Source organism: Salminus brasiliensis, chromosome 1 (assembly GCF_030463535.1).
Source record: "Salminus brasiliensis chromosome 1, fSalBra1.hap2, whole genome shotgun sequence".
NCBI lineage: Eukaryota > Metazoa > Chordata > Actinopteri > Characiformes > Bryconidae > Salminus > Salminus brasiliensis.
In genome coordinates, this window is record NC_132878.1 from 86,889,249 (window position 1) to 86,913,784 (window position 24,536).

Sequence of the window (24,536 nt, forward strand, 5' to 3'; positions counted from 1 at the left end):
CTCTAGGAACATTCAGTGCTTTGCTCTTTTTGCTTCCTTTTTAAGGTAAGATAAGATGAAATAATCATTTTTTTAGTCCCACTGTGGGGAAATTCATTCTTTTCTTATTTGTGAAGGTAGTGATCTCTTCTCTGAAGTTATTGGACAACTCTCTTGACTTACATTGCATTTACATTATGGTATTTAGCTGATGCCTTAAGTCTTGCCTAAGGACTCTTATTGGTGTAGCGCAGCATAGCCACCCAGACCAGGAATTAAACCTCAAAGTGATTCTGCCAGTTGTTCATGAAAATTTCATGATGAATGGACTAATTGAAATGCTCCACAATGACCTAAAATACAAGCCTTTTACACTGACCTCCATTTTTTCCTTCTTCTGTGAAGTTGCTATTTTAGAGATGCAAGAGTTTTGCTTGACGGCAGCAATATATGTTTGAAGCCAAAGCGTATATATAAAACCCCACTATGTCTGTAATGAATGTATCTGTGGTTTGGTCGGACTTCAGGATTTGTTTTGGCTGCAGTCGGGTTCAGGTTTGAAATCTGGCAGAGTGGATCAGCTAGTGGATTAGCTTTGGGAAGAATGTCCTCGGGCTGTATTGGGGTTCGAACCAAAAATCTCACGCCTAATTAAGGCTCCAGTGTGAGTGGGTTTTATTGATGTGTCTCTGCATGTCTGTGCAGTCTCTCATTTCTCTCCCTTCTCTCTGCAGGACTCCTACAATGGCAGGTGGACTGTTCTCCATAGACAGAGATTACTTCCAGGAGATTGGCACATATGATGCAGGAATGGACATCTGGGGAGGAGAGAACCTGGAGATTTCCTTTAGGGTTAGTGTTTCACTACTGGCTTACACTACCCATTCACTTCACAGCTCATCAGTCTGTGTGGGTCTGTGGGTGTGTTGTTTATTTTGTACATTCTTAGGATATGTCCTGGCCGTGTGTGAAAACCTGAGAAAAAAAGGGGTAAGCAAACGATAATGGGATAGGACGAATGTCCCAGACTCTGGAAAGTCCTAAATATTTCATTGGTTAACATTTCCTTTCTGTTACTGAAAGATTAGGTTTCGGTTTTGGCTGTACAAACACTTTTTACATATCTCCACTGTCAGAACACAACCTTGTATCTCATAAATTTCAGCTTTAGAAAAGGAGGAAAAAACCTTTATAACACTCAATAGAAGTCATTGTACAAATATGTTATTCCAAGCCATTTTAGAGCATTTCTATTGGTCCAATCATCATGCAGTAAAACTGGAGATTATGTATAATACATATGACTAGGGATGGGGCTACATGGTTGGCACACCTGCCACCCTTGAAATAAGCTTTGCCTTTCCAATTGCCACCCAAACTCTAACCTCTGACCAACCCCTAAATCTATGTTGCATGCACAGTGAGTGTGAGGCAGGGTTAGACTCATAGGTTGTTCCTCTAATTGGTCCTTGGACTTATCCGGAGGTTTTTACTTTGAGGTAAGTGCGTGGATGGGTTGTTTGTAGAAACTATAGATCATCGTAGGACCTATAGGCCCAATGGATGTACACCATATGTCCAAAGGGTTGTGGAAACCCTTTCAAATAAATGCATTTAACCCCACGCAATAATGACACAGATGTGCAAATGCATGCACACACACAGCTTGTCTGGTCCCTGTAAAGCAGTATTGCCAATTAAACAGATATCTCTGGAGTGGATAAGCATGAACGTTTTGGCACCGTGCCAAGTGCCATGACCTTGAATACTGACCTTGCTCACAAACTTGTTGCTGAATGCAATCAAATCAAAGAGCTGTACTCCAAAATCTAGTGGTAAGCCTTCCCTGTTCCCTGTTTTTTTTTTTTTTTTTTGTAATACCCTTGATTTCAGTAGACACAATTAATGAGCAGGTGTCCCAATACTTTTGAGCATATAGTGTACAGCAGGTGTGTTGTCCCTATTCCATATTTTGTATTAAACACAATATGAAGCCTAAACACAAAGTGCATGTATTTGAGAGAGGGACAGTCAAAATGTGGGATTTTTTTCCCCCTACAAAGTCTATCAAAGTAGAATTACACCCCTGTCGAATGGTCTTTTTCTGGCTTTTCCTGAGTTATCTTGAGACATGGGCACGCTGCCAGTGCTGCAGCCGTAATTTTTCATGAAAAAGAGGAAATGAGAAAATATACTCCCCTATTTTTCCCCATGACTATAACATGATTCTGACTGAGGACCAAAACTGTATTTCTTCCCAGTGAATCTGTCTTCAGGTAATACTTCGTTTTCACTGGACGTGTCTTGTGTAATTTGCTAAAGCTAGCATATTAATATATTACTTCCTTGGCCACATAGCCACTGCTAATTTCATTCCTGTGCTTAGCTGAATTATGTGATCGCCTGCCTGAAAGAAAAACATGATTTGTCTTTAGTAACGTAAAACTCAAACTGTTATTAGATACAGTATAATGAATGTGTGTGATACTCCTGAATAGATCACTGACAATACAGAGCAGATACAAAAGAGAAGGCTAGTAAAGCACAGGTTCCTATAATGGGATTTTAGGGGATTTTATTGTACACCGTTTGTGCAATCTCAGAGTAATAAAACACGGCACAATAAGAGAAAATGAGAATAAAATTAATGATTTATTGTAAAGATTATTGTCAATAATCAGTTGCCATTGTCTGTAAATGCTCATGACTGCATTGATATGCATTATAACACAACATACTAATACAGTAAATGCATAAAAGATTAAAATATACAACATCAGAAGTTCTCTGTCCTCCAGAATCCCCATGAGCTAAAAGACCATTAAAAATATTCAGCGCAATAAATTTATGCAAATATACCATTTTTAAAACATTGCAATTTTTAATATTACACTTCCGCATTGCTTTACTCACGGAAGGGAGAAGAAAAGAATGGGTTGTTCATAATAACCAGGACCTGCGGGGGGTGAAAAAACAACTTCAGATGGTTCTTGTTTTAAAAGCCTTCAGTCTTCAGACCCTGGCTGTGAGGAAGCTGAGAGTCTTTCAGATTCTGTGTTGGTTCAGTAGGGCTGAATGACGTGACAAATATCATATTGCGGTTGTATCTGAGGTTAACAATGGTAAGTTTTGGATAGTATATTCTCTGTGTATATAGTCCAAATGTTTGTAGACTATTCTATTGAACATTTTCATCTACTTTAAGTTGCATCAGTTGCTGACACAGATGTACAAATGCACACACACACACAGCCTGTATGGCCCCTGTAGAGAAGTACTGCCAGTAGAATAGGACTCTCCGGAGCAGATAAACATGAACCTATTTGCACCATGCCTAATGCCACGCGTGGGTTAGACAGGTATAACACCAATTTGAAATGAGTTGAAATGTGTTGATCATCCAGCATCCTGACCTCACTAGTTCCCCAAGTTCTTTCCACTAAATGCAATCAACACCATTGATTTCAGAAGAAACTATGAACAAGCAAGTATCCCAATACTTTTGTCCATGTAGTGTATTTAATAGTTAACAGTTAGTTTTTGTGTCATTTTGCACCAATAATGTAGTGCTAAAAAGGTGCTTAAACTCTAAATTTCAGTGGCTGCCCAGGCATGTGAAAGCACTGAGAACTTCTTTAATGTAATATCCCATTAAAACTGCAGTCAGATCTTTGGACATGTTGACTCCTTGTAATTTTGCCTCTGTATTTTACCACAATGGATTTAAAATGAAGCAATCAGGGTGTAATAAAGTGTAATTCTTTTGTTTTTGTTTTTAGTGAAAATATGGCATTAGCTGTTTGGGAATTACAGCCTTTTTTACACAGACCCTCCATTTTCACAGTGCCATTATTTGACTAAAAAAAAGAAACCTATCAAGAAGACCAACAGTTTTACTCCACTCTTAAAAGGAAGGAATTTTCTGTAGAACTCCTCCACACCAAAAGGCCTGGATGAGCACAAAAGTCAACTGAAGAAAATCCTTGTCAGAACATCTAGTCAGGCAAGAACAGTCTCGAGGAGGTGGGCGTATTATTGTCAAAGTCTACAATCAAGAGACGCCTTAATGAATGTAAATGCAGAGGGTTTACCTGAAGATGCAAATCACTAAAGAACACTCAAGAACAGAAAGGTCAGATTAGAAAACATCTAAAAAGGCCTGACCTGGATCTGGAACAAGGTTCTTTTGGACAGAATGATGGGAAGTGAAGACAATGGAGAAACGCTTATGTTCTGACAAACATGGTGGAGGCACTGTCAGTCACCTGACCTCAACCAAATTGAGCAGCACAAGTCAGAAAGACCCACAAACCAGCAGCATATGAAGGCTTTCTCAGTAAAGACCTGCCAAAGCATCTCAAATTGGGGAACTTAAGATCTGGTGATGTCTAAATACTCTGTACATTAACTGTGCAGAGGGTGGACGTTTGCCTTGCATGCCTGTGTGAAGTGTGACGGGGTGTGTTTTGATGGTGGCGGAAGTAAGGGCTATTGGTCTATAATCATTCTAGCAAGTGACTTTTAAGGAATGCTTTCTTCAGGGCTAATTAGACACTTTGAAGGCAGTAGGGACAGTGGGTAGCTAAAACCAGGGAGATAACCAGTCTGGGTTTAGCAATTTCCTATTTTTAAAATAGACTATTTCCCTGTTTATAATGGCAGGTTTATAATGACAGTTTTCTTTGTAATCTAGATGTGAGAGCAAGCGATTATAGTTTCAGTTCATTTAATAAGGATTTTTTATATATATAAATATATATATATTTTTTTTATTATTATTATTATTATTATTATTATTATTTTAATTAGTGCCTTCTTAAAGACTGTTCCAGGCATTGGAGTACTCAAATATACAGATATCACCCAGAGACAGATATCAGTCAATTCTAACTGTCAATACTACCAGGTTGAATAGTAACAGGTGTCCTGGAATATATAGATGTAAAAAAGGCTAATTAAGCTGTGAATAAAGATAATGAGTGTTTTAAAGGTTTTGCCATAGTATCAATGGTGTCCACTAGAGTATGAGTTTCCATTACTTCTTAGCTTATATAGCTCCAGTTCCAGAGTGGCCCAGCCATCTAAGTGTTTGCCTTATTATTGAGAGATTGCAGGTTTAATCCCTGATGATACCACAGTCATACATGGCTGGGAGTTCCTGAAAGCATAATTGGCTTCTTTCTCTCTGGGAGGATAGGGTGACCCCCGCCCACATCACAGAACTTGATGTTCTCCTTCAAACATGCACAGCTGTCCAGTGTGCTTAGAGTTTATCCTGTTTTTGTTGGAGTAACGGTCACCATTGTCCGACAGTGAAGGCTTTCGACTAGATTCTAGTAGTAGGATGATCACCATCACACCTCATCCCCAACTCATCTCAAAAGTACTGAATGGAACACCATCATTCCAGAGAACAACGTCCCACTGCTCCACAGCTCAAGCCCCTCTAACCCACGTCTGGCATTAGGCATAGTGCCACCAGATTCATGTTTATCTGTTACAAAAGATCCTATTCTGTTGACAGTACTTCTCTACAGGGACTAGACAAGTGTGTTTGTGTGCATTTCCATGTCCATTTCCAAGTAGCTGAATGCATTCATTAGAAGGTGTGTCCACAAACATTTGGACACACAGTGTGTTTTGAAGGTGTGTTGCTACGTCTAATGTGTTTGTGTATGTGTGTCTCAGATTTGGCAATGTGGCGGGACTTTAGAGATCGTGACGTGTTCTCACGTGGGTCACGTTTTCCGTAAAGCCACTCCATACACGTTTCCCGGCGGGACAGGCCAGATCATCAACAAAAACAACAGACGCCTTGCTGAAGTCTGGATGGACGAGTTCAAAAACTTCTTCTACATTATCTCACCTGGTCAGTTTCACACACCTACACACACTCACACATACATATACATACACATACATATACACACACATATATATGCGCAGTGTCTCTCTCTCTCGCTCCCTCTCTCTATTCCCTCCTCTTTCTCTCTCTCTCGCTCTCTAGAGTATTTGTATTGTCAGTGCTCTTGGGTGGAGGGGCATTATTGACTCAGAGATGGAACATAATGGATATTAATGTCACTGTCAATATTTCCCATTGCGGTCCAGAGCTCTGGGGCCTGTGTATGTGTACACACATTTGGAAGAGATTGAGAATGACTCTGCTGGGGGGGGTGGAGGGGGGGGGCATTATAAAGAATACAACTTTTGCTAAGCTATACTGCAGACTGTTCTATAAAGAACTGATCTATAAAAGTGTCTCACATTGCAAACAGTAGCAGCAGTCCCCTTTATTAGGCCCAGCTGTTTATTAGCTTTTGTCCATTTTTATAGGCAGTATTGTCATACAATGTCTGAAGCAATGTGAACAAGTCTGCTAGAGATTAATGTGTGAGGCACATGTGTGAGGGTTGAGGCCTGACATTTGCACTGCTAACTGCAGGGGGTATAAGCTTCCATTAGGTATTAGCTTAATCAGCCTTGTTGCTCGGGTCAATGCTAAAGACGCAAAATTCAGACACCTGGTCTTAACTGATCAACTGCATTTGAGGAAAGGAGCTCTGTAGGAGAGCTGTAAAATATACATTGACAAACAGTTATTTTAAATGTATTCCATCGTATGTCTCACTTTGCTCACTTCCCTTTCTGTTTCTTCTCTTGCGTTCGTGTGTTTTCGCATGTGTGTGTATTAAGGTGTGACGAAGGTGGACTACGGGGACATTTCAACCAGGACGTCTCTGCGACAGAAGCTGCAGTGTAGGCCTTTCGCCTGGTACCTTGAAAACGTCTATCCTGACTCTCAGATCCCACGTCACTACTATTCCCTAGGAGAGGTAACACCCCCCCCCCCCCCCCCCCCACACACACACACACACACACATTTTGAGTTTCTCTAAATCAGCTAAAGTCTCATTTATTGGTGTTTGACTGAAAATAAAAGCTGTTGCACTTGAGCACCTCCACTAAGGACAGGCTTGGTTATCCACATAAACATCTGAAATCACAGTCCATAATTTACTCCTAGTTTGATTTAAAATGGAATAATAATTAAATAAATGTGCTTTATCTTGAAATGGAATGTGAGGACCCAAGTTATGTTTATAGTGTCCCACATTAAGCAAAACAGCAAAGAAAATGATTCACATTTAGTATACAGAGCTGTATATGGTAACATTGTGAATGAATTTGACACTTTTGTTCAGTGTAATTTGTTATGTAGATTAAAGTGCATCATTTAGACCCCTTAGACCCTGTATGTAAGCATGCAATTCTTCACTCTTATAAACAAACTGCTATCATAATTGACATCAGTTTTATAGGTCCTAAAATAGAACCCTGAGGGACCCCACAAGATATGCTAAATCAAACAGTTGCCAAAGAATTTATAATAGTTTATGCTTTAGGATTAAAAAATGAATAATAAACACAGGGTTCTACGTATTTAATTAAATGACGTATGTGTGTGTGTGTGTGTGTGTGTGTATGCTTTGAAAGAGAGAGAGACACTGTTGTGTAGGGTTCTGGGCATCATATGGATTGATTTGGTCTCTTATCTTTTTGTTTTAGTCGGAAAATTAGATATTTATATCCACACGATTTCCTCACACTCTCTCTCACTCTCACTCTCTCTCTCACTCTTTCTCTCTCTCTCTCACTCTCTCTCACTCTCTCTCCCACTCTTTCTCTCTCACTCTCTCTCACTCTCTCTCTCTCTCATGAATAAACCATGCGTGTTGTCTCTGATGTCTGACACGCCGTTCCCCGTGAGTGTGTCCGTTTCTCTGACAGCTGACACTCGTTCGTCCCGTCTGTCCGTCTCTCTGATGTTTGCTGTTGGTCTGTGATGTCAAAGACACTCTTTGAGCTCTCTGTCCGCCCAGTGACCACCATGTTCACATGCGAGGACACTCGTAGAAATGGAACCACATTCAGAGGAAGTGAGGTCACCATAGATGTACCTGGGCCTAAAGGTCATTGATTGCATGTTGTCCAGTGATGAACTTGACCTTTAGGAGTTGTAGTAATCAGCAGGGATGACAAAACCATGGTGTAGTTTTATATTAAAGCAATAAGCTCTGTGGTGATTTTTTTTCTAATGAAAGCATTCAGCTACGTTTCAGCTGTTCCATCCATTACTGACACAGCTTGTCTAGTCCCCATAGAGAAGTATTGCCAATAGAATAGGGACTCTCTGGAGCAGATAAACATGAGCTCATTGTCTCTTTCTTTTGGGCCATTCCTTGGTAGATTTGTTGCAATGTTTTGGCTCACTGTCATGTTACCTGGTCCGCTCCCACTTTAGTTTTTGGACAGATAGGCTCACATTTTCCTCAAGCCCTCTTCTTATCCAATGAAGATTTCATAGTGGATTCTTTGACTGAGTGCTTGGCAGGCCATGCTTGCAGCAAAGCAGCCCCTGTGCTGAAATGTGTTTGGCTTGTGCCAGACATGTCTTCTGATACAAATATTACAGCTTCAGATTCATCTGTTCAAAGCACATTGCTCCAGAAGTCCTGGTCTTCTGATCATGATCTTGTCTGAGTGTCCTCTTGTAAACTTTAGTCTTGCCCTGATGCTTTGTTTTTTTTCTGACAGCAAGGGTTTCCTTCCTGCACACCTTCCATTAAATTAAACTTATTTGGTCTATTTATGATAGTGGATGAATGTACTTTGGCATTAACTATGGCAAGAGCTGCCTGCCACAGATAACTGTAGTGGACAGTGGAACGGTTCTATTGTACATTGAGATTTTTTAAAATCCCTTCCTAGGCTCATCTACATCTACAACTTTCTTTCTGAACTCCTTAGAGAGCTCTGGATCTGGTCATGGTAATACCACTCGCTTTACCATGTTCTAATCATTTGCAGCTGATGTTAGGCTTTTGAAGTAGTAATAAATGTGGTTGTCCTGTTTCCTGAATCCTGACACAGGAAATTGATTTTTTTTTCTTAGACAAATAGCAGTAACAACACTTCACTTGTCAGGGTTCACATATTTGATATGCCTTCGACATTTTACGTGAATGCATTTGTCAAGATTTAGCCTCCAGTGATGCTACTTACTTACTCATGCTAAAGCTGTGTGTGTGTGTGTGTGTGTGTGTGTGTGTGTGTGTGTGTGTGTGTGTGTTTTCGATTGGCACAGTTATGTCTTAGCTAGTCAATACAACCCCCTGGCATGTGATAAGCTCTGGGTAATTACCCGTGTTCGCATGTTTGACACAGAGCCACAGTTGTGAGCGAGTTTATTTATACACGAGTCTGTATGTGAATATGTATGCGAGTGTGTGTATGTGTGTGTGCATGCAGCTCTGAAAACATAATTAGCTGAACTGCCAGCTACACCCCAGTAAAAGTGTGTAAGCTGAAGCACAGTTATGATGAAGAAAAGCGCCTCATTACACTAAATCTTTTTTTAAAACGCAGCTAACCACTTTGAAGCTGTTTCACTAATTACCGAATAACATGGGACTGTAACGGGGATGACAGCAGCTAGCTAACTGCTGTGCTCGCAGGGTTTATCCACCTAAGTGGAGGGTTTAAGACTCGCACGCTTTCTCTGAGCTGAGGCTTAGCAGCATAATGATGCTGATAATAGAAGTAATAGCAGAACTGCCACCTCATGTCAACTCAGCAGAATGTAGCCTGCCTCATTTTGTGTGTCTGTCTATGTGTGTGTCTGTGTGTGTCTGTGTCACGATGCCTTATTCAGAAGGTGGCAATTTAACTATATAGATATTGGAATTGTTTAGGATCTGTTAAGGAACCTGTGTTAAGGGTTTATTAAGATCTCATGCTTTGTTTATTAATGCCATAATCAGACATTTCTAAATGATGTATTTACTATTTATGATGACCTTTATTAGTACATAAATGGGGGTCTGTTATGTGAATGATAATAATAATCAAAATTTTTTAAATGTATAATGCCCAACAAACACACTACCACCCTGTTATGCTAATTACGGAGCAGAATTGATCTAAATGTGCATGTTATTAATCTTTAAGTGGCGGTGATGTGTTAATTATGCATTATTACAACTAACATTTAAATTATTTGTGAGTTTCACATAGTGCTCAGATAATGTACTAATAAAGATCATAATGCATAATCAAGTCTTTAGGAAGGTAGAAGGCTTTAATGACTAAAGATAAAGGCTTTAATTAAGCCCTGGTTTGGGGCTGTTAAATAAAGTGTTTGCTCAGATATAACAGATATTCCACAAGCAGTCCGTAATGGCTTTGAGCTCTTTTCAGTTGTAAAAGTTGAGCAAAATGCATGAATTCCTCTAATAATGTATAAATGTATTGTATTTTATAAGGTATATTGTTCTTATTGTCTGTATGTCATTGTGTGAAATCAGATCTTTATGGAATCTGATTTTTAGTGTGTGTCATATCTCTCTCTCTCTCTCTCTCTGTGTGTGTGTGTGTGTGTGTGTGTGTGTGTGTGTGTGTGTGTGCTGCAGATTCGTAATGTGGAGACTAATCAGTGTCTGGACAACATGGCTAGGAAAGAAAATGAGAAAGTGGGAATCTTTAACTGTCACGGCATGGGGGGCAACCAGGTGAGTCTCACACTCTCGTGTTCACCTTCTCACTCTCTCACTCTTCCACTCTCTCACAGGAACTGCATAGGATATAATTGTTTTCAGCATCATAACAAGAACATTGTCATTATTTTTTAACTGTACAGTGCTGATATCCTGTTCTTTGGCGTGAGGTTAGCTAGCTGAAGAAATGGGAAAGCCAGTTGGCTAGTGTTGGCTTTTAGCATAGAATGGATGCTTGCTTGCTTCTCCAGCTTGAGTTCCCCCTCTGCCATTACAGGTCCTAATTTGCATAGCAACCTGAGGTTGCATATTTTCCTATATATAGCAGAGTCTGGTGGTGATTTCTTTATTAATCTACTTTTTTATTAGCAGTGAACTGACACTGCTGAATCTCACACATGTTATGCCGCACACTCTAAATAATGTTACACTTAAGCTGCAGGATGAGTCTCATATTTATTGCTTCATAATAAGAGTTTCTGCAAACACAACATTAAGGCTTTGATGGATCGAATTACATTACAGCCACACTGAGGCAGAGTAATTAGATTAGATTTGAACCTCGGTCTACCAGGTGAAGAGCAAGGAGAAGTGCTTTTCTAAAATCAAGGGTATTTTAGTATATATTGTTATGTTATTCTGCTTTTGTTGATGTAACTGTCCAAGGAGGAAGGCTTTCTACTAGATTTTGGAGCATTTCTGTGAGGATTTGACTGCGACAAGCATTAGTGAGGTCAGGATGTTGGATGATCACTCCTCCACTCATTCCAAAAGTATTGGATGGAGCTCCATCATTCCAGAGAAAACAGGTTCACTGCTCCACAACTCAATTCGGGGGGGTGGGGGTGGGGGGGGTTATATGTATTCCTCTAGCCCATGCCTGGCATTAGGCATGGTGCCAATAGGTTCATGTTTATCCCTAAGTCCTATACTATTGACAGTACGTCTCTACAGGGATTAGTGGTGTCCAGAAACATTTGGACATATTGTGTATTTTAATCATGTATTTGTATGTGGTGCAGTTTGGGCACCACAGTCACATAAGGCACACTTCTGCACATTCTATAGCATAATTACTGTTTATGTGCTCAACAGATTGCAAAAAAAAAGCAAATGTACCCTGTGCAAAAGAAATAACCCATTATTTCTTTTTTGAATTGATTATATTTAATTAAAACTTTTTTTTAGGCAGGGACCATGTTAAATCAGAATTCTACCAACAGAATATTTGAAAACTTAACCAAACACTGTTCTTAATGTCGATAAAGTGCAGCTCCCTGATGAACCTTTGTTATTTACCTGAGATGTTTAAACACTGTTTGTGTAATAGAGCAGAAATTTGAACAGCAGTGATGGGTAAAAGGTCCGTCTCTAATGCTGGCCCCTCTCTCTTCAGGTCTTCTCCTACACAGCAAATAAGGAGATCAGGACGGATGACCTGTGTCTGGACGTGTCCAAACTCAATGGTCCGGTCATGATGCTCAAGTGCCATCATCTAAAAGGCAACCAGCTCTGGGACTACGACCCACTGGTAAGTGTGTGTAGGACAGCTGTGGTGCTTTTGTTTATGAGCATAAATGTAGCATTGTTGAATTGAATACTTGTTGTGTGTGTGTGTGTGTGTGTGTGTGTGTGTGTGTGTGTTGGGTGGTGAGAGAGAGAAAGACTGTCCATTTGTGTGTGCGCAGCTATGTGCATTTGACTCAGATCCTTCACCTCAAGGGCACTTATATACCTTCCTTGTCATATAGCATCTAAATCAGGCTTATTCCCATTCCAGGCTATCCGCAGTATGTGTGTGTGGGAAAGAGGGTGTGTATGTATGAGTAAATGTTGACTGTACATGTGCATACACACCCTCTCTCCCTATAGTGTGCCTTATATATGCAGTTTGAGGGCTGATTGTATAGTTAGGTTCAGACAGCTGTCACTGTGTCTAAATATCACACTAATGCCTCAGTATGTTAAAGAGCTCTGAGAGAGAGGAGGGGTGAGAGGGGGCAGTAAATGAGCGGAAAAAGGGAGAGGGGTTATGTAAAGAGAAGAAAAGCAGGGGAGAGAGAAAAGTAGAAATAAGGATAAGACAGTTAAAGGCAAACGTTTGGAGTCAGACTTTTGGCTGTTTACAGTTACCAGTTTAAAAAGCTAAAATATAAGTCAATATAATAGATATCTAATAAATAATATTACAAATGCTTTCTCCAAATTCAACATTAAATGTCTCTTTTAATGACAACTGCAGTCTCAGCATTATTCAACCCCCTGAATAGGGTCCCTCATAAGAGCACACATTTGCAAATCAGGTGGTAAATCAAGAGCTTCATTGGTTGCATCAGGTCTGCTTGAGATAAAACCACATCAAAGTCTACGCCTGCACTGGCTAGGGGTTTGTTGACTGCGATGTTTGATTGCATGTTAGAAATACGACAAAAAAAGTCAAAAGAGTTGTCCAGAAAAGTTCAGAGAAGGGATCACTGCTTTCATAAACATGGAAAAGGATGCTAAATGAGATCAAAGGCACTGAATCTTCCTAGAGATGCAGCTGGAAGCTGTATTTAAAGGAGCATTGGCTACACTACCTGGACGTGGCAGGAGGAGGAAGCTATCATCGGCTGCCATCAGATTCCTGAGGAGGCAGGTGTGACTGCAGAAGAGCTGCAGCACAAATTGGTGTTAGCAGACACTGAGGTTTCAGTTTACGCAGTAGGTCTCATACGATCTCATAAGGTCTCCATGCCCACGCTTGTCTACTGACACATAAGCACAAGAACAGTCGACTCCAATCTGCTCAAAGCTGTTTAAATAATCACAAGCACATGCTGGGAAAGCACCCTGGCTACACTGAAGCTTGGCGGTGGCTTGTGATGCTTTTGGGGCTGCTTTGCTTTCCCTGGAACAGGAAACCTGCAGCGTATGCAGGGCAATTATGAGGAGAGTACCTTAGGCCTTCTGTGAGGAAGCTGAAGCTTGGGCATCATTGGGCCTTCCAACAGGACAATTATCCCAAGCATACCTCAAAGTCCACCAAAGCTTGGTTTCAGAAGTCCTGGAAGGTCCTGTAGTGGTCGTCACAGTCACCTAACTTGAACTCCCTAGAAAATATTTGGTGGGATTTGAAGGCGTTGGTTGTCTGGCTATGCATCTTGTGTGCAGCAGATCATAACAGCAGAAGATGCTCTACTAAGTGTCAAGAAGGGGTTGAGTAATTCTGAAACTGCAGTCATCATTAAAAGTGGCATTCTGTGTTGAATTCGGTGAAACCATTCGTTCTATTAGTTGTGTGTGTGAGATATTTAAATTAGTATTGTTTGATTGGTTTACTGCAAACAGCTGAAAGATGGGGTTGAATTCTTATTCTTAAGGTGGCTTTGAATTCGTAGATGAGAGAATAAAGCAGGGAGAGGGGGTGTGCAGGGTGAGAGAAAGAGAAGGGTAGAAGGGAAGAGACGGGAGAGTAAGAGGGGGAGAGTGATGTGGAGGGTCAGTCTGAAAAGTGCTCTCTGCGTGGCACTGAAGCTTCTGTTGGCTGAAGGAAACAACTGTCACTCCAAGCTCTCTCTCTCTCCCGCTCTCTCGCTCTTCCCTCCAGCACTCCACATCATTCTGGCCCCGTGCCTAGAGAGAAATAGGAGGGGGGAAGCAAAGAGACAGAGAGGGAAAAAAGGACAGACAGGAAGAATGGGTGGGAGAGAGAGAGCGATAGAGAGAGACAGGTGAAATGGAGGACTGCAACAGCCTCTCCACTGTCAGATAAGATGCTCTGTTTTTCTTGCCCAGAAAGAGACAGCCATGGTGAGGGACACTCAGACATACAGACAGACCGACAGACAGACGGACGAAGAGAGAGCCAGGGAGAAAAGGAGTGCAGATAGATGAGTGAATCTCTTGCCAAAGAAGCACCTCTCCTGCATTTATTACCATACATTACCATCACTCACACACTGAGGTGTGTGGGTTTTGTTAGCACAGTTGTATTAGTGTGTTTTACGTCCTGGATAATTGAAACTTTAGAACCCACATCTTACCTAAAGCCTCACAAACATGCCAGCGTGAAGACTTCCGTATGACGTTCGCTGTGACTTAATGTAGCCTTCATGTTGGTGTGCATACATGTGTCTCAGGAGTTAAGAAGAATGACATCATCCCATCCAAATGCAAAATATGGATGTAAAATACACCGTAATTCGATAAATAAGCTACAAAAACAAAAAAAACTACGAAAATGGCATTCAGATAGCCACCTATACTCACCAAGCACTTTATTATGAACACCAGTACGCACAGCAGTGCATCAAATCGTGCAGATATGGGCCAGCAGCTTCAGGTAATGTTTCAGTCAACAGTCAACAGTCTGTAGAATTTCCTCAGGTTGGTGTAATAGAAAACACAAATGTTGAGCGGCGGCTCTTCAGACGAAAACCCCTTACTTGGTTGGAGCTGACAGAAAGACCACAGTACCTCAGTGTGCAGAAAAGCATCTTGGAATGTAGAGCATGTTGAAGCTTGAGGTGGATGAGCTTAAGGCCAGGTCAGGTTCCAGCTCCTTCAGCCAAGAACAGAAAACTGAGGCTGCAGTAGACATAGGCTCACCACAACTGTACAGCTGAGGACTGGAGAGACATAGTCTGGTCTGATGAATCTGGAGTCACAGAGGTGGTAGGGTCAGAATTTGGTGTCGACATCATGAATCCATGAACCCAACCTGCCTTGTGTAAATAGTCCAGGCTGATGGAGGTGGTGTAATGGTGTGGGGAGGTTTTTATGGCACACCAATCATCATGTGAATGCCACAGCCTGTTTGAGTATTGGTGCAGTGTTCAGTGATTGTGTATAACTGCTACCACTTTTTGTACTGTTTGCCATAAGGATTGAGACAGAGTGATTATCAGACATAAGTGCAGAGTTTACTGACAGTACTTGAACACAGCCAAGTTGTGTTCAAGGGTTGTTTTCAGAGGTTGGCCAGTAGGCCTCTTAGTTCCAGTGGAGGGAATCGCAATGCTTCAGCAAACCAAGACATTTTGGACTGTTGTACGCTTCCAGCATGACTGTGCCACAGAGAACAGAGCCCTAACGTCAGCCCCATCAAACTTCTTTCTCATGGAGATTTAGTATATGGTGTGTGTGTGTGTGTGTGTGTGTGTGTGTGTGTGTAATCATTGCATCTCTCGTTCTCTCTCTCTGCAGAAGCTGAGTCTGCTGCATGTGAACAGTAATCAGTGTTTGGATAAAGCGTCAGAGGACGACAGTCAGGTGCCCAGTGTCAGAGACTGCACGGGCAGCCGCTCTCAGCAGTGGCTGCTCCGCAACGTCACACTGCCCGAAATCTTCTGAGCACACACTCGCACACGATGACCCACGGAGAGGCAGACGGACAGGCTCTCGACACCGCTGATGGTGGAGAGATGGAGAAAGAGCGTGAGAGGGAGCGAGCCTGCAGGTCACCTCTGTACTCCTCTTTCATTTCCTGGAGGTGCACTTTGGAGGCGGAGCCAAAATAACACACGTACATATGTAAATGAATCTCCCCATCACTCCACTTTACCGAGACGAGGAACGCGATGGAGAGAGAGAGAGACATAGAAGGAAAGCGTGAGAGAGAGAGAACATGATTCTGTCTTCTGTGCAGAAAGCTTGGTACCTTTGTCTTCCTTTGAGGAGCAGAGGGGTTTCGGTGATGTTTACAAGGTTGCCTCCCTTTTAGAATATCAGATTGTGTGCATGTGCATATATGTGTGTGTGTGTGTGTGTGTGTGTGTTGGTGTGTATGTGTGTCTGTCTGTGGTTACACAGAAGAGTTTCATCTCTTTTTTTTTATTTAAATCTTTCTGGATAAAATTAGACTGTGGGTATAAGTAGTGACCACATCCAGCTGAAACTCACGATTTTGTGTGTGTTTGTGTGTGTGAGCGTGAGCGATGCATATCAGGATGGATCTCCATGCATCTGTGGATGCTTAAGTGATGTGCTCTTCTGATTGGCCCAGCTTTGAAGCGTGAGCCCCCCCTGCTGGCCACTGGTCAGCTTCATCATCAGCTCACCCAGCTCAGAAAGGACAGCCTGCCCAAAGAGAAAGATCAGTGAATATCAGTGAACTCAGAAAATCATTCATATCTTAAAGTTAGACGTAGCTTTTTTTTTTTTTTTTTTTTTTTTTTTAAATACATATTTTTATGAGTGCCACAAGCAAGTACCTTCATACAGTGGCATGCAAAAGTTTGGGCAACCCTGGTCAAAATATCTGCTATTGTGAAAAGTTATGCTTTTATGATGCTTTCTGCTTTCTTCATGCATAGTTGTTTTTGGTCCATATTTCCAGTTTCAAAGTAAGTATTTTAAGACCTTTTTATTCCACTGATATAATAATAATAATAATAAAATAGCATAATAATGCAATTCGATTATTATGCTAATATTTAAATATTCAGACGCTGAGATTGGATCATTAAAATTGAATTTAATAAATACATTTTAAATTCAATTTAATTTTGTAAATATCTAATATAAGAATAAAATAAAAATCGTCAATATAGTGGTTTGATTACATTAACAGGTTCTCCTCTGAACACAAAACTCTGTTCAGAACAGATTGCAGTGGATCTCATTTTTCAGATCAGCAAAATAGGAGGACAAACGTTGCTGTTTGTCCAGAGTGACGTAACTTACGATGTGTGTCCGTTACCAGTATATTACCATTCTCATATTAAGACAGACCAATCACCTTTTGTGCTGTTAGTGGCTGTGTTTTTAACTCACTATACTCTCAGTGTGTATCTGGCAGTTAGTGGTATTAAAAATCACGTTAGTTTTACACCTTTGGAAAATCCAACGCAGTGCTTCCACAACCATTCGGAAGATCACGCCTGGAGTGCATGGTGGCCTAGAACCTTTCCGTGACGCTTGTTTTACAAGCATTTCTGTTTGTCTTGTGTTGAAATGCAAGCTACAAATGCTGATGTGTGGCGTGAATAAACTGTGTGAAAGACTATGGCAGCAGTAAAGCTTTGGCAGTTAATCCGCAATCCACATGATCCATACCCGTCGCATTGATAAATTGGTCATTGCACACATTGCATTCTCTATGGAAGTTCAGGGCCATATATTGTACATACTCATCGTGACAGGCCTAGTTGGTACATTAATAACTTGCACACACATTACAGATTACAATAATGTGCACAACCAACCATTACCAGCAGCTGCACTTTTAAAAAAATAAGAACTATGTACCATCTAACACTGATTCTCTGCCATGTTAAAAGCCTGAAGGTCACCTCAACTCAGCTGAGTTAGCTTTGAATTTCCCACTAGAAATTAGAACTTGGGGGGGGCAACTTGATGTGCAACTTCCAAGTCAGGAGCTTGTATTTACTGTAATACCAAAAGCATGTGAATGCAGCATAAACAGCACACTGTTTGGCAAGTATCACAGCTTGTAAGTGCTTTTTCTAGCAGCTAACAGTCTTTCTATTCCTGTCTGGGGTATTTGGACCTATTCTTCCTTGCAAATCTCACATTTGTATCCACAGATGATTAGGTCTTGGAACTGTGAGGGCCATGGCAAAACTCCAAAGTAGTCCATTATGAATTTGAGGTATGTTTAGGATTGTTTTCCTGATTTCATATTCAACTTTATTACAAACAGTATGATGTTTCCAAGTTTTTCTGCTTTTTTTGAATCCATTCTTCTCCATACCACATGTCCCACTGTGCCAATGGCTGCAACACATGCAAGACCGATCCACCCACATGCTTAACAGTTGGAGAGATGATCTTTTCATTGAATTCTGGACCCATTTTCTGTTAATGGGTGCAGTTTCTTTGAAAACGTCTGATGCTGAAATGTTTGGGGAGGATGCAGGAAAGGTTCTATTTAAATGACTCTTCCATGAAGGTCATCCAGAGTCCAGAATATCTCCTGAATGCCTTTTACAGTCAGTTTACCTTTCTAGCAATCCTTCGAGCAAATCTCTTGGAAAGTTTTCTTGACCTTCACCTATTCTGTTAACTGCCGTTTCTTAACTACATTGCAGACTGAACTATTTGCAGTAACCGAGCTTTACACAGGAGCGCCCAGACTTTTACACACCGCTGTATTTCTACATGAAGAGATTTTCTTCTGTTCTTGTTCTTGCCATTTGTTTGCTGTCTGTTTGTAATGGGATGGTCATTTAGTGCTAACACACAGACTTGCCCAGCACTGGGCTCATCCTGACCAGTTGCCTTCCTCTGAATTGAAGCCTTCTGGCTTGTAATGAACTGTTATCCATGAGCACAGGAGTGATTCTGTTAGGACAGATGAATTCAGTAACGTGTTGTCTTATCATTTACAGATTCAAGGGCTTAGGCTTGCTGTACGCGTGAGAGAAAGTGTGTGGATGGTTGGTTGTGTGTGTGTGTGTGTTTTTTGGGGGGTTTATTTTATATACTCTACATCATTACTGCTATTACAGTCATGTGCATGTGGTTTCCTATATTTGAAATCATTGGTTAACACACACAGTTTAGTTCTTTTTTGTTTTTTTTAACCTTGCGGTGAAGGCTGAAAGAGATTTCACTTGGTGTTCTTTGACATTTCCTGTCCATGCACTTCACTGACTCAATGTTTTTAGTTTTCTTTTGCTTTCTGAAATCATGTTGCTTTAATGTCCTGTTAGCCTCTCTGTGCTCTGTGCTCCGGGTTCAGCAGAGGCTGCAAATAAACAGAATGCTGCTGAGCACTGATTAGAGGGATGACAGACATAGTGATCACCCCCCTTCACACTCTTTCTCCCTCCTCTCTTGCCCTCTGTGACTCAGAATATCATCATAAAGGACGAGCGGGAAGTTTCCCCTGGGAATACGGAACACACGGCACGAAGGAATTCACGTTTTTGGGTTTTCTTTTTTCTTTTTTTTCTTGAGTGAATGAATGAACTCCCTTATCGGTGAAAAGTAGGACATGCTTCAAAGTCAGAGAGGGACATCAGATGGACCTGCCCGTCATTGCACATCCAAGCCCCGAACGAACGGCTAGAGTTTACAGAGTTTTCCCCTCAGTCTGTTGGTGACCGGGTGTCTATACAGAGCTGTGTATGTGTACGTGTCCGTGTGTGTGTGTGTGTGTGAGAGAGAGAGAGAGTGAGTGAGAGCAGCATGCAAGTGTGTGTTTGTGTTTCTATCTGTCAAAAGGATGTCTCTCTTTTTTTTTTTTTTGACTGTGGGCGTGGCCTGATGATGGACAGGTCAGGACACTTGGAGCTGATCCACAGGCTGGAGGAATAAATGGAAAGTTTACAGTCCAGCTTCTGCTCTGCTGTCTCTTTTCTATACACATAAGCCACCCCTGACACACACACACACACACACTTTTCATGCACACTAAGTAAGGGAGCTCCTTTTTCAGCTCCACCCATTTTCAGAGTTCTCATGTTGAATGTGTGATTCAGGGTTCTGAGCTGTAAGCAAGGTGGTTTGGTATGGAATGGTTTAGAGTAGAGAAACCTATCACCCTGATCTCTTTACAGTGATGCTGACGGGAACCTGGAGAATGGAAAATCTTTCTTAACCTTCAGTAAACCTTCAGTGTAAAACTATTTTATTCCAAGTCCTTCTCAGAACATTTCTCTTAGTCCATTTATCATAACATCCTAATATGAAATAGAGCAGATACCAGATTCAAATAATCCACAACTACTTACACTTACAAAGTTCAAAATTTATCAAAAAATCTCAGTCTCATTTCTATATATTTATATGTGACGTACTTGAGTACAGAAGAATTCTTCTTTTGATCAGTATGGATTATATTTTGGCTCCAAGCGCTCCTGTGGACTAAGGTGCTGCCACTATGACCCAAAGATCGCTGGTTTGAATCCTGCCATCAGCAGCCGGCGCCTGTGAGAGCACAATTGGCCTTGCTCTCTCTCCCCACTTTATTTAAGTGTGATGCTGGGCGTCTGCTAGCCGATGCATCAGAGCCGAGTACCCGGCCCTTTTCTCTGTTGATGTTGCACCGAAGTATTCAGTGTGGGGAGCATTGCATTAAATGGGGAGAGTACTAATGAGTGAGTTGGGTAAAATCCAGTATCTCAAATTATTGGAATTCGTTATAAAATCAAACTGAAAAGGATGTACAATACAGAAACGGCTAGCTTCTAACACAATAGCCACAAATTACTGCATCAGCGCGGCGTGACGTGAAGGCAGTCAGCTTGTGGCACTGCTGAGCTGTTATTGAAGCCCAGGTTGCTTTGATGGCGGCCTTCAGCTGGTCTGTATTGCTGCATGAGGTGTTTCTCATCTTCTTCTACTTCTCATCTACCCCATAGTTCCTCTCGGGGGGGGCATTAGTTGTGGTAAACCTGGAAAAGTAGATTCTCTTTAGGCTACAGTTTGCCTTTCAGAGCCCTGCATGTACCTCTCCATCATATGAGTGGCTTAAAAACTAAAGCTATATTTTAAGCTTTTAAAGCTTTTTTTGTAAAGCTGCTGTAGAACTGTCTGCCACCAGACGGCCGGTTTATAATCACTTTCTGTAACGGCTTCATGTGAGGGACTTTTAGAGACTAGAGAGGGGCTTTTTTTTTATCTATTTAGATGTGAACAATTTCTTTATTTACAGTTTAACCATTGAAAGCAACATAGTTCAGATGAACTAGGTTGGAACAGCAGTCAGTTGTGCTGTTATTGCAGAAAAAGATTGTACAGCAGGATTAAATCATCTCCTTTAAAGTAGCAGTAAAGAGTTGACCTCTTCCACAGGGAGGAAAAAGGTCCTGTAAGGAAACCCTGCATAAATGATCTCGTTTTTACAGAATAACATTATAAACAGAATTCAGTCAATTCAGTCATCCAGTGAAACTAAGGGAACAAACTAGGTCTGGTCCTCCCAATCTAACATCCTATAAATTCCAAATCTTTAACCCTCCACTACCCCGTCTCCTCCCTTTCAACCCTATCATCTTTCATTCCTGGCCTCACTCATCAAGAAAGGGGACTGGCTTCCTACCACAAATCAGAAGCCACCCAAGCTCCTGCCTCTGTTACAGTCTCCTACCAAATCATCATAAGCTGAAGGCACAGTCCGAACTAGCAAAAATCTATCAAATCGAACTAAATGGTACTTATAGTGCAAGAAACCCCTTTCAGAGAAGGCCTGCACAAGCTAACGAACCCTTGTCTCGTCTAGCTTTATATGAATGATCTTCCTAGCATGCATCCATAATCATATACACGGGCTAATTAACTTCAGTGACAGTTTTAAGCTTTTGATCATTCAAAACATTCAGTTTTAAGTCAATGCAGTTCTGTTTAGAGTTCACTATTTCTGTAATGTCACAAAATCCAACATGTGTACCTAACCTACCTACTCTATATGCAGTACTGCACACCCTGGAAATGTGAAGGGCACATTTTTGAACAGCAACAGTTAAACAGTACAGTTCCTCTCCTTCATTTACCCATGCTGTGTTTCCTGTGCCACTGGCTGCCACACAATCCAGAAGAAGAAAGGCTCCACCCCATACTTAACAGTAGGCAAGGGGTACTTTTCATCAAAAGCTGTTCCTCTTCTCTCCATACATCTCTTTAGTGGCCAAATTCAAATTCAATGTGTCTTGGCTTACCTGGATATTGTCTTGCATAGTTTAACTTTCATAAAGAGGTCTCAGCTAGGGTTGTGGGATCAATGTGGACAAAATGATCCTGCAGGTCCTTTGCTGTCATACAGAGTGGATGCTTTGCCTGACCAGCACATGAGCAGTTCTCAGAGGTTCCTTGGTCTTTCGGATCTTGTTGAGAACTTCCACAGTTTCCCTTAACTGCCATTTCTTAAAGACGTCTCAGCCAGCAGGAAGCAGTTTGGAGCTGGAAGTAGGCGTGATATCTGTTTATAGCCTTCTCCTGCTTTGTGGGCATTAATTAGCCTATTTCCAGATCCTCAGCTAGCTGTTTAGAGGAGCCCATGGTTGTTGAGTGCTTGCAAGGCTAGATGTCAGAGAATGTATTACCAGCATGAGAATATTAGTAATGAATAAAGTATGAGACCGTTGAGTGCCTGGAACGTGAAGAAGTGTGATGATGGGCTTCAAGAGAAAGTCCCATAATAATTGAAACTGTAATGTTGAAGCCTGTGCACTTCTGCTCAGCAGTGCTCTGAAGCACACGTCCTTGTTTCATTTAACAGATGAGAGAGCGCTCTGATGAAGCCATCAGGTTGAAAGAGCAAGGCAGACAAAACTCACACACAAATACACACCTGCTCACCAAGAAAGAATACAGATAGCTTGTGAGAGAGAGAAAAGGCCCGAGTCAATAGCGCTGCTGAGTGTAATTGAGGAAGGGTGAAACAATCGATTTCAAATTTCACCCTTGGAAGAGACTGACAGCTCTCTGATGCCTCTAATGGGGGATGGGAGGGGCCATGTGATCCCTGAGCTTCGACCTTTTTTGGGGGCTATTGGGGTTAAAGGTCACATACAACAAGGTAATGCACCATTGCATTAAAGGCTGGATGGCACAGACCTTGGTTAGTGAATGCTGCTTCCAAAAATGGGGTTCTCTTTAAATGTCATACTGTGAGAGTGTGAATACTGCTTCAGGTGTTGCCAGCAAAGCTAAACTTCTGCAGATTTAATGGTAGCCTACAAGTGCCAAAGCCAGACTGGACGAGGCTTGCTGGTTTGAGGACTACTCTTCAGAGCTTGGCAGATTTATAAGATCAATTAAATGTGCAGTGTTTGTTTGCATGTAGCACACACAGCATGTTGTAGCATTCCTACACTGTTAAAAGTTTAAGTTCCTGGAGGAACCTTTGGAGGTTCTTCAGTTTGAAACTGTGGAGGAACCTTCAAGAAAAGGTTTTTAAAAAGAAATGTAAAAGAAATTGTCCATTCATCATGAACGTCTGATACAATGTAAATAACAACTGCCAGATTATGGGAAAAATAAGTGTACAACAGCATTGTTATATCACTTCTGTCCAATGAAAACCATGCATCTCCTTTTTTGCATGTTTTTTTCCCCATGGTTTGAAGCCTGTAGCTGCTCTGTTCACTGTGTAAATAATTCTGGATGAATAGACCAACAGAAATGCTCTAAATTACATTACAAACTTAATCTATTAGTATATAATAAATATATTAGTGGTGTCAGTCTATTAAAAAGTTATAATGCTTAAAAATACATCACTAGGCTCTGTAAAGAAAGTGACATATGTGAGGAAGTTGGGGCAAAACAGATGATTAATTGATTACATATTTTTAAATAATTAATGCACTAATTAAAGCCATATATATATATATATATATATATATATATATATATATATATATATATATATATATATATATATATATATATATATATAGTGCTTTAATCAATTAAATTCTATCACAGCATCTAGAATGTGGTGATATCTACCTCTTATTGTCTTATGTCTGCCTTATTGACCTGTAGTGTCTCGGGACTCTTTGATGGAGTGAGAGGTGACTCAGAGTGACTCAGAAAAACACGGTTAAATGATCCAGTTATTCGAGGCTTCACAGATTTGTGTGTTTGCTCAAATAAAACCACAAACAAGAACCAGGTTTTATTCCAAAGGTTTAATAGTGCTTTTTAACCAAGTAGAAAACACTCAACAGTTAGAGATAACTAAAACTTACACACTTTCAAAAAACGAATTAAACGTAAATGTTGATACTGTTCAGTAATTCAATGCCAACTATCCTACAGTCGCTGTGTTTGTAAATACAAATGAAATCTTTAATTTGGTGTAAACCGCATCATCAAAGTGCATCTATCGCCTCCTGAGTGAAAACAAGAACACACTAAGCTAAAGCTACCTACAGACAACACGCCGTGCCACTGTGCTACATGTCCAGTGTATCATATTCAAGCTTCTTACACTGAACTTCCACTTTGGTCTTTCTCCACCCGCCAAAAATAATAACAATTAAAAAAAAACTTTCATCATAGTCTTTCAAAACCATATCTCAGGTTCACATCTCCAGTTCAGTCAGA

The 24,536-nt window shown here is 41.0% G+C and overlaps 1 protein-coding gene across 4 annotated transcripts in view; it reads left to right on the forward strand.

Annotated features, from left to right (window-relative positions):
- galnt1 (UDP-N-acetyl-alpha-D-galactosamine:polypeptide N-acetylgalactosaminyltransferase 1) overlaps nucleotides 1-19,818 on the forward strand; it is a 155,251-nt gene extending 135,433 nt beyond the window's left edge. For all 4 annotated transcript variants that reach the window (XM_072692097.1, XM_072692107.1, XM_072692115.1 and 1 more), the window contains 6 exons: nucleotides 714-831; nucleotides 5,668-5,848; nucleotides 6,676-6,815; nucleotides 10,452-10,550; nucleotides 11,932-12,066; nucleotides 15,723-19,818. In XM_072692097.1, the coding sequence (XP_072548198.1) occupies nucleotides 714-831; nucleotides 5,668-5,848; nucleotides 6,676-6,815; nucleotides 10,452-10,550; nucleotides 11,932-12,066; nucleotides 15,723-15,869 (820 nt within the window). In that variant the 3' untranslated portion in view covers nucleotides 15,870-19,818. The remainder of the gene's footprint in view (nucleotides 1-713; nucleotides 832-5,667; nucleotides 5,849-6,675; nucleotides 6,816-10,451; nucleotides 10,551-11,931; nucleotides 12,067-15,722) is intronic.
- Nucleotides 19,819-24,536: the final 4,718 nt, after the last annotated feature.